Source organism: Lotus japonicus, chromosome 4 (genome assembly GCF_012489685.1).
Source record: "Lotus japonicus ecotype B-129 chromosome 4, LjGifu_v1.2".
Classification (NCBI taxonomy): domain Eukaryota; kingdom Viridiplantae; phylum Streptophyta; class Magnoliopsida; order Fabales; family Fabaceae; genus Lotus; species Lotus japonicus.
Window position 1 is genome coordinate 75,570,872 of NC_080044.1, and position 10,269 is coordinate 75,581,140.

Consider the following 10,269-nt stretch of genomic DNA (forward strand, 5'->3'; position numbering starts at 1 on the left):
TACTAACCCCACATTTAGATATTAGGGTCAAGACTTAACGAGCTCTCCACTACTCCAAACAAACTGAGAATGTAAGCTGAGTTTTTCTATTTCAAACTTGCGCACGCATATTTATATGTTTGTGTTTTGGCTATCTTGTGTGTGAAATATCAAAAACAAAAGGGCAAGCAAGGATCATGAAGAGCAAGTCCAATTTTCTTGGTGTGAGACAAAGGCCTTCTGGGAAATGGGCAGCAGAGATCAAAGACACATCTAGGAAGATCAGATTATGGCTTGGGACTTATCAAACCGCGGAAGAAGCTGCTCGAGCTTACGATGAGGCTGCTTGCTTCCTCAGAGGTTCAAACACTCGCACCAACTTCTCCACTCATGGCATTGCTGCCAATTCTCCTATATCTCTAAAACTCAGAAAACTACTTGATCGTAAAGCCATCTCAAACCAAATTCGAAACCATAACATTATGATTAATCCTACTTTCCAAGTTGCTGATTCTGTTGCAGCTAGTCCAAATGGCATCATGGTCATGGAAGACAATAATTCTGCATGTACTAGTGGTGAGAATTTGTCTTTGTTTACGGTTCAGAACCAAGTCTCTGATAATCCATATGGGTTAGATATGAATGTGATCAACTGCTCAATGTCTGTCGCACCAAATACATCCCATTTTGATTGCTATTGGCCATTACCCCAACAGAGGATTAACGAGTTACCAATACCGAAATATGATTTGGATGTAGAACGACACTTGTCAACCTCGGTTTATGGCATGAATGAGTGCTACTTGGAGGATGCATATGAATCTAAGTATGAATATGATGTCAATTATCCTCTCTCCAGTTTGTTGAACTTCACTTGATGTCCATCTTCTTATCCCTTTGTGATACACATAATGAAAGGAGTTCTGAGAAACCATTCATGGTTTGTACTTGGTTGTGCCTTAGTGTGCGCCGCAATTTGTATACCATATTTTTACATGATTTTTCTTTACACCGATTGGTCCTTCTCCATGACTCATTAGTGCAAGATTCATTTTATTTAGGGATCAATCATGTATATAATACACGTATGGAAGGTAGGTATAACAAAACAAAAGATACTCATGATGTGCATTGATTAGTGTTGTAACTCGATTATTCATATTGTCCTATTTTCTTGAGTGATTTGTTGATTTGGAGAATTTTACATAACTAACATGTTCTCAATTTGAAACCAAGGCCAAACTGAAATCAACATCGAATTATCCTATTTGTACTGTCCCTCAACATGTGTTAAAATGACCAAACCCACCCTTAGTGTTGTAATTGAAGTGATCCACAATCCACACCAAGTTGAAGGGGTATTGGCCACTTGGTGGATAGATTTAATTGAGATTGAGTCTTTGGTGGAGTTAACACATCACTTACTTGTTGAGCATCATTAGCCATCGTCTTACAACAAAAGAATTTGGAAAAATGATCATATCCATTATAGAAAGTTCTTTACCATAAAATTATGAAGGATCTAATAGCCATTCAAATATAGTTATGTGTAGTTTACATATATTAAATACGGTACTTATCACATCATTCCGTTGTAGTCTAGTTGGTCAGGATACTCGGCTCTCACCCGAGAGACCCGGGTTCAAGTCCCGGCAACGGAATTTCTTTTTTTTTTTTTTTTTTTTTTCATTCTGTTGTAAACAACACAAGTAGTCATTTTCCGTCAAGGAACGAACGTGATTTCAGCACACACTGGCATGGCCCCATCATCTACAACAAATAACTCAAAAGCTAGTTGATCAAATAAAAAAAGCTAGTTGATAGAGATTATTATTTAATATAACTAGTTGATGGATATTTTTACATAAAATTCCACTATGTTGTAAGAATACAACCACCAACAAACAATAGATTAACTATTTCGGGGTTGCCGGGTCGGTCTAGCTTAATCAGATGTTTCGGGTTTTAGTCTCTGTGAATACTACCTTAAATATTTGATAAGGAGAACTTTACCGCCTATAGTAATCTCACCTGGTTCAAAATTACAAAAGCAATTAAATACAACAAAAAGCTCTATAATTGAATACCTTGGGGATATTATTTCAAACAATGTTCTTTCAAAGGCAAAAATTTAGAGTATATTAGAAAGAATTAAATGAGCGTTTTTAGTTGTATCAGTTGAAAATGGAGTAAGTCTCAAGTTCATCAATTCTCATATATCACTTCAGCCTTGGATATAGAGGTGAGTTTTTCTAAAAAGGTAAGAGTGGCCCCGGTGATGATCATAGAGTTGTGACAAAAGGTGAGTGTTTTGGTTTAATAATGCAATTAGAGAAATCCATATTACCATAAATGTATATGTGTTGGATCTTGGAGGAGTGAATATGAATAGGAGTGACTTGGCTGGAGACATTGGGTAAGGTGTTGGTGGATTGGAATGAAATATATATGGCCTTCAATTATGAGGACCAAATAGTCAAGTTGCAGGACACAAATGAATAAACAAAAGTGCCGAAAAAGGATGTGTAATTGACATGACAAAGGAAGTTGAGAAATTGTTGTAGTTAATGGAGAACAGCAAGGAAATAGTTTTATATTGTCTTATTCAATAAGTCATTCTTGATTTTATGTAGTGTTTTAAATTTTTGTCCCCTTACTCATTTTTTCTGGTCCCGTCTCTGCTTAACTGTCACTGTATCAATATTAAATTCTAGTACATTTTTTATTCAACTTAAAGCATGACATCCAACATGACAAGTTATTTCCAATTTTATTTTAAAATAAAAAAATTGTCCTACTGTGAGTGAGATGTACTGAGAACTTTACAGGTAAGCCAATTTGGCCAATTTATATGCCCACTGCATTGCACACTCTTGGGGCATGATGGAGACAAACTTCCCAGTTAAGTTGAAGAAGTTAGAGGATCTCTGAAGCGGCTGGAGCACAGATGAACGGGGGTACTACTTTAACTACACTTTCTTTGATATCCATTAATTGTGAGTGCTGTGTTCTAATAGAAAGAAAATGCTACAAGGCAATAACAAAGAAAATATGACTTGCAATTTGACAAGCAATCAGAAAGAAGTGGAGGACATTCTTATTTCCCTATGACCTATCCATACATATCCACAAGATATTGAATCCATTCCATATCACCGATCGATTCAAAAATGAAGATATGTAAAATGACAAGTTACAAGCCATAATTGGTTCAGGTGAACTGGATCCAAATGGGCACCAAGTGCATAAAAATTGCATCTAGCCGAACTTGATTCCCTGAACAACAAGAAATTGCATATTGGGGAGGGGGTAGCAAGTTTTGCACGGTACATCTTGAGTAATTGAGATAATCAAATCGTAAATCTAGCAGAAATTGAGTAAACTTATCGAAAATCAACTTTTGACATGAACACAACTGAAGTCGCAAACAGCATATCCTAAATCAGAAACATAATGTTGGCCATTTCACAGATTGAATAATGGGAACTATATCACACATGAACAAAAAAGAACAAAACGGGTGGAGGGCAATGTAACGAAGCATTGCCCTCCTTACTTGAAACAATTATAAGGAAAATGTCTTGAGTCACAAAATATTAAAGCAATCAGTAGTCCTCTCCTTCCTCTTCATCATCTGCTCCCTCAGCACCAACTTCCTCATAATCTTTCTCAAGAGCAGCAAGATCTTCACGAGCTTCTGAGAACTCCCCTTCTTCCATACCCTCACCAACATACCAGTGGACAAAGGCCCTCTTGGCATACATGAGATCAAACTTGTGGTCAATGCGAGAGAACACCTCAGCAACTGCAGTGTTGTTACTGATCATGCAAACAGCCCGCTGCACCTTAGCAAGGTCACCACCAGGTACAACTGAAGGAGGCTGGTAGTTGATACCACATTTGAAACCAGTTGGGCACCTATCATTAGAGATTTTATCATGTCAGAACACATGTTACAAACAACAACAGCTCTTTCCATTATGTAAAGTAAGCTACATTTATCAAATAACGAAATAAGCATATCACAAATCATGTCTGATTATCCAAATACAAAATAATTCAGCTGCTGTTTTCCTTATTCACTTTTCTACCTCTAACTATCAAACTATCCTACATCTGATCTACTTTCATTATCCTTGCTTCTATGAATTTTCTTCATACATATCCAAATACTTACTATCAGCTACATAAATAAGATAAAGTAATAATTGCATATTATTAATCATGTCAATCAAAAGACCATTGCAATCCAAATCAAATAGATTTTGGCTATGAAGCCTCAGAATCACATAAACTTCATAGAAGCTAAGCCGTGTAGCTTGTGCTTTGAAGCGGGATCTAATGCTCAATCAAGGTACCTGAACAAGTTTCCAAACATGCAGATATACTATACAACATCTTACCAACAAGTTTGCTTATCACTACTTATACAAATCTTCTACAAACATATCCAAACAACACAAAGCAATACCACTCGCCATTACAATATACAATTCAATTGTTCATGAATGCTTACCAATCAACAAACTGAACAGTCCTCTTAGTTTTGATGGTGGCAACAGCAGCATTGACATCCTTCGGAACAACATCTCCCCTGTACATCAAACAGCAAGCCATGTACTTCCCATGCCTAGGATCACACTTCGCCATCATGCTGGAAGGCTCAAACACCGCATTGGTGATCTCAGGCACCGAAAGCTGCTCATGGTAGGCCTTAGCAGCAGAGATAACCGGCGCATAGGACGAAAGCATGAAATGGATACGAGGATAAGGCACAAGGTTAGTCTGAAACTCAGTGATATCTACATTGATCGCACCATCAAACCTCAAAGAGGTAGTCAATGAGGAAATGATCTGAGAGATAAGCCTGTTCAAGTTCGTGTACGTAGGCCTCTCAATATCAAGAGATCTCCTGCAAATGTCATAGATCGCTTCATTGTCCAACAGCACAGCCACATCAGTGTGCTCAAGGAGCGAATGCGTCGAGAGAACGCTGTTGTAAGGCTCCACAACCGCCGTGGAAACCTGCAATTCACGTTCAGATTCAGATTTGACTAATTCTCTCTTTCCTAACCCTAGATGAAGCAAAATTGTTGAAGTTTTCTGCAATTAGGAGTGAAAATTGCGTGTATACCTGAGGGGAAGGGTAGATGGTGAAACCTAGTTTGGATTTCTTGCCGTAATCGACGGATAACCGTTCGAGCAAGAGAGAACCCAAACCGGAGCCGGTTCCTCCACCGACGGCGTTGAAGACGAGGAAGCCTTGGAGTCCGGTACAGTTATCAGCGAGCTTTCTGACACGATCGAGGCACAGATCTACGATTTCCTTGCCAACTGCAGACAAAAACAGGGGTTAGGGTTAGGGTTAGGGTTTTGGAGAAATGAAATCTAGATCTGGCGCGATCTGGTGTTTGAGAGTGTGTTACCGGTGTAGTGGCCTCTGGCGAAGTTGTTGGCGGCGTCTTCCTTGCCGGAGATGAGTTGTTCGGGGTGGAAGAGTTGGCGGTAGGTGCCGGCGCGGACTTCGTCGATGACGGTGGGTTCGAGATCTACGAAGACGGCGCGAGGGACGTGTTTACCGGAGCCGGTTTCGCTGAAGAAGGTGTTGAAGGCGTCGTGAGCGACGACGCCGAAGGAGGAGTCGGAAGGCATGATGCCGTCAGGCTGGATGCCATGTTCGAGACAGTAAAGCTCCCAGCAGGAGTTACCGACTTGGATCCCGGCTTGACCAATGTGAATGCTGATGATCTCTCTCATCTTCGATTGAGATTGAGAATTCGAGAGAGGAGAAAGCGAGAGAAGAGAGAGAGGGAAGTTTCAGTTTCTGATTTCTGATTTGTGAATTGTGAGTGAAGTGTGAAGTTACTAGTAGTAGTAGTGTGTGAGAGACGGTTCGGTGTGTAATTTGAAAAACTAAAAGGGGATTGGATATTTGTTTAGAGTCCGCTCTTTTCTTTTGTGAATGTGCCGTTTGGCGCCAGCCTAGCGTAGCCAATTGCTCAATCAGAATCAATCCATCAAATATCTTGCCCCACCCATATGCCATTCAGATCTCTACAGCATTATTATTATTATTCATTTTCTAAAACTAATTTAGATAACTCATTTTTCATCATAAGACTACCCACAATGGTTTCAACATTCAACACCACTTTTTCTCTTTCCAAAACTCCACATCACCTTCTCTCTCCAGTTCAACACTTCATTCAACTTTTACCCACTCCAATGGTTTTTCATTCAACACCCTACCTCCTACCCCACCACTTTTATTTCATATTTTGATTTAATTTTATATTTTTCTTTTTATGATTTCATAAAATTAAAATTTACGATAAAAATTAAATTAAATAAACTATTATCGATTTAATTTAACTTAATGTTTTTTTATTTATTTAAATTAAATTAACGTAATATTTTTTTAACGTAAATTAAATTAAAAACTTAACATTTTAATATTTTTTAAATAAAATATACACAATAATTTATTTTATTTTATTAACTTCAAATGGAAGAAAAGAAACTAAGCACACAATAATACATTTTATTTGCTTAACTTAAAATGCAATACAACAAACTAAACACATAACACACAAATAACGTAATTAGTACGATACAAAGCATATTTAATCATCATACATTCCAAACTTTGCCCAGATGTGCTTCACTAGATCTGCTTGTAGTTGGTGATGGACATTTGGATCACGGAACTCGGATCTAGCACGCACGTGATCCGCAAAAGCGGGTAACACCTCGGTCGAGTATGGTTGCGGTGTACTAGATCCACTTCCCTCAGCTTGCTCAAAATCGGTCCAGCGTTGAGCATATGTATCTCGTTCATCCTCAACAATCATATTATGTAATATGATGCATGACCTCATGATGATACCCAAATCAGTTATGTCCCAGAAGCGAGCTGGTTCACGGATGATTTTAAAACGAGCTTGAAGCACTCCAAATGCACGTTCGATGTCCTTCCGACATCCCTCCTGATGTTTTGCAAAGCACTTATCGGGTTCAGTTTGAGGAAGTCTAATAGACTTGACAAAAGTTGGATAAGAAGGGTAGATACCATCAGCTAGATAGTATGCCATATTATAGGGACGTTGGTTCACGATGAAATTCACACGTGGAGCGTTTCCCTGTTCCAATTCATCAAACACTGGTGACCGGTCTAGAACGTTTATATCGTTCAAGGTTCCCGGACATCCAAAAAAGGCATGCCAGATCCAAAGATCAGGAGATGCAACTGCTTCAAGAATAACTGTGGTGGTTCCCTTATCCCCTCTAGCAAATTGACCTTCCCATGCTTTAGGACAATTTTTCCACTCCCAGTGCATGCAGTCAATACTCCCGATCATGCCTGGGAACCCCCGCATTTCACTAACCTGTAGTATTCTTTGCAGGTCCTCTTGGGTTGGTGCTCTCATGTACTCTTGCTCATACAATCGTATGATTCCTTTACAGAATCTGCGTACACACTCCAATGCTGTAGTCTCTCCTATTTTGATGTACTCGTCGACTGCATCTGCTGCCACACCATATGCTAACATTCGCATTGCTGTGGTGCATTTTGCTAAGGGCGATATACCTTCTTTCTTCGCTGCATCGACTCGCTGGGTGAAGTAGCTATCACTACTTGAAAGGTCCGCAACGATTCGAAGGAACACATGTTTTTGCATCCGGTACCGGCGACGGAATATTCCATCGTCGTATGTAGGCTGATTGGCAAAGTAGTCGTCAATTAGCCTTTGGTTTGCCCCTGCATGATCTCTACTGAGATATTTTCTACCACGAGGTGCGCTACCCTCCAATATTAGATTTCGACGCTCCCTAAAGTGGTTGAGTACATAAGTGTCTTCTCTCTTGCTTTTTTCAAGGTAAGCTTCGAGATCAAACTCTGGTGGATCCATTTTTTGTGAAATTTGAAGTAGATGGGAAGAGATGGGAAGAGATGGGAAGTAGATGGGAAGAGATGAGAAGAGATGGGAAGTAGATGGGAAGAGATGGGAAGAGATACATTGAATGGTGGATCTATGAGTCCATATATATAGATAACTTGAATGGTGGACATTGACGGATTCGAAATAATATGAACTATAGTTAATTATCGGATAAGGACTAGATTCGAATTGAGTGATGCATATTCAAACTCGGTAACCCATACATTAAAGCCACTGACAACACCGACAAATTATTAAAGTAAACAGTACAAACTTGACAAAACACTGACAAATTATTAAAGCAAACACTACAGACTCGACAACACTGACAAATTATTAAAGCAAACACTACAGACTTGACACCACTTGAAAAATAATAAAGCAAACACTACAGACAATTAATTTCCAAAGAGCTCTTGGGACAACCGCTTCAACAGCTCTTTCTTGTGGTCACTGAGATGCTCCTCTTCACTTAACTTTAGAAATAATTCCATTTTCTTAGCTTCAGTCTCCTCTTTCCTCAATCTATTAGTCTCTTGTTGCATCGCCGCCATCTGCTTCAATTGTTCAACCTCTATCTCCTTGACTTGTTTGTATGTATTCCAATCTTTCTCCATCGCCTCCAAGGCAGCTGTTGTGCTCTTCTTTTTACCCTTTTTTTTAGCTGCATCCCTACCCATTGGACGGGGAATCGATCCTATAGAGTTTGAGCCACATGCATCACTCTCGCGAGATCTCTTAGATCCACTACTTCCTGAGCCAACACTTCCTCCTGCTTGACTACTGTAACGTGGTTGATCGCGGAGAGCCTCCCATTCTGCCATCAAATTAAATTGACCCTTCCTCCCATCTGCGTATAATTCTTGCGCTTGGGTCAAAATATCATTCTCCGACCAACCGCTTCGTTGCATACGCTTAGCGCCTTCATAAGCGCCAATCCATTTATTTATTTGCTTGCTCATATAATTATAACGGTTTCGGCATGCATTTCCATCCCGCGGAGGATTGAATGAGCAATGTTGATTACAATACTCAGCAATTTGACCCCAAAATGTTTCTCCTTTTTGGTTTCTCCCGACAACACTGTTTGTTCCATATTTAAGCCACCCACTAATTAACACCTTATTTTGATCAGTGTTCCATGCTGGTAAGTGACTTCTCCTGCTCGTAGGAGTTGAATCCTCTTCATTTGGAGTGGCTTCATTACCAGCTGTCATGCCAGTAAGATTCATTTGTGTTGAAAACTCGGGAAATTCAGGTGCACTATCATTAGACGACGGTGTTGGAGATGGATATCTGAACATAGATCCATGATGGGGATGAGGACGTTGGTTGAGAAATTGAGTTGGATCTTGAAAATTGTTGTGATTTTGGTAGTTGGATTGATTTGGATCTTGATAATTGTTGTGATTTTGGTAGTTGGATCGATTTGGATCTTGATAATTGTTGGAATTTTGGTAGTTGGAAATTTGATTTGGATGTTGATAAATGTTGGGATTTTGGTAGTTGGGAAACTGATTTGGATGTTGATAATTGTTGGGAATTTGGTTGTTGGGAAACTGATTTGGATGTTGATAATTGTTGGGAATTTGGTTGTTGGGAAACTGATTTGGATGTTGATAATTGTTGGGAATTTGGTTAGAAGAATTCTGGGTGTTGAAATGGTAGTTGTTGGGATCCATTTCAAAGCAAAGGGGATAGTTGAAAGATAATAAGATGAATAAGATGATGGAAAACTTGGTTTTTTTTCTGTGTCCAAATCAAACGAACCAAGTCTCTATTTATAGAGAAAAAAAAATCATGAATTTTGGTAATTTTTTTATTTTTTTTTAATTTTTTTTAATGAAATAATTGAGTTGGAAAGATTAGGATAAAAGAAAATCGCCCGGACGAATTAAAACGCGACACGCGTCCAACATCAGAACGTCCCTCTCTCCTCTGACGCGTGGCACGCACGCGCCTGTCGGTGCCCAACCGACGCGTGCCACGCGTCCCACCACGGTCCTCCTGGGTCCCACAGCCCTGCCATTTCTGCAACAAACGCGTCTTGTTGGCGCGTGTGTGGCACGCGCCTGGCATTCACCAACCAGGCGCTGCCACGTGTCACCGCATTCAGGTTTAAGCTGTGTTGAAAATTTTCAACACCTCTCTCCTCCTTTCAACTTTCAACACCACATTTCAACACCATTAATCACCCATTTCAACATTCAACTCCCCCCTTTACACACTGATAAGTGTCAATTTTACCTAGTTTTGATGAGCAATTTAGACACTTATCTTTGTAAATTCATGAGAAATCTTGATCAAATCCTACTTTTTTTTTATTAGAACTTATTGATAGGTAAACATT

The 10,269-nt window shown here is 39.4% G+C and overlaps 3 protein-coding genes and 1 non-coding gene across 4 annotated transcripts; 2 read left to right on the forward strand and 2 right to left on the reverse strand.

The window, feature by feature from the left end:
- Nucleotides 1–29: 29 nt before the first annotated feature.
- On the forward strand, nt 30–1,192 carry LOC130710019 (ethylene-responsive transcription factor ERN3-like). The gene has a single exon (XM_057559169.1). It carries the CDS (start codon nt 177–179, stop codon nt 855–857), a length of 681 nt encoding a protein of 226 aa, XP_057415152.1. The 5' UTR covers nt 30–176; the 3' UTR covers nt 858–1,192.
- A 375-nt stretch (nt 1,193–1,567) lies between these two features.
- On the forward strand, nt 1,568–1,640 carry TRNAE-CUC (transfer RNA glutamic acid (anticodon CUC)). The gene has a single exon. It is a non-coding gene; the product is annotated as a tRNA-Glu (tRNA).
- A 1,703-nt stretch (nt 1,641–3,343) lies between these two features.
- On the reverse strand, nt 3,344–5,933 carry LOC130709907 (tubulin alpha-5 chain). The gene is made up of 4 exons (XM_057559037.1): nt 5,406–5,933; nt 5,114–5,313; nt 4,496–5,004; nt 3,344–3,897 (listed from the first exon to the last, which is right to left on the reverse strand). The coding sequence occupies exons 1-4, from the start codon at nt 5,734–5,736 to the stop codon at nt 3,585–3,587; spliced, it is 1,353 nt and encodes a 450-aa protein (XP_057415020.1). The 5' UTR covers nt 5,737–5,933; the 3' UTR covers nt 3,344–3,584.
- A 636-nt stretch (nt 5,934–6,569) lies between these two features.
- On the reverse strand, nt 6,570–7,889 carry LOC130713372 (protein ALP1-like). The gene has a single exon (XM_057563142.1). The coding sequence runs from the start codon at nt 7,887–7,889 to the stop codon at nt 6,603–6,605; it is 1,287 nt and encodes a 428-aa protein (XP_057419125.1). The 3' UTR covers nt 6,570–6,602.
- Between the last annotated feature and the right edge of the window lie 2,380 nt (nt 7,890–10,269).

Coding starts and splice junctions, on each gene's coding strand:
- LOC130709907 (XM_057559037.1), bottom strand. CDS start 5,736: ATGAGAGAGATCATCAGCATTCACATTGGTCAAGCCGGGATCCAAGTC. Junction 5,314..5,405: donor CGCCAGAGGCCACTACACCG/GTAACACACTCT, acceptor TTTTGTCTGCAG/TTGGCAAGGAAATCGTAGAT. Junction 5,005..5,113: donor CCATCTACCCTTCCCCTCAG/GTATACACGCAA, acceptor CGTGAATTGCAG/GTTTCCACGGCGGTTGTGGA.
- LOC130710019 (XM_057559169.1), top strand. CDS start 177: ATGAAGAGCAAGTCCAATTTTCTTGGTGTGAGACAAAGGCCTTCTGGG.
- LOC130713372 (XM_057563142.1), bottom strand. CDS start 7,889: ATGGATCCACCAGAGTTTGATCTCGAAGCTTACCTTGAAAAAAGCAAG.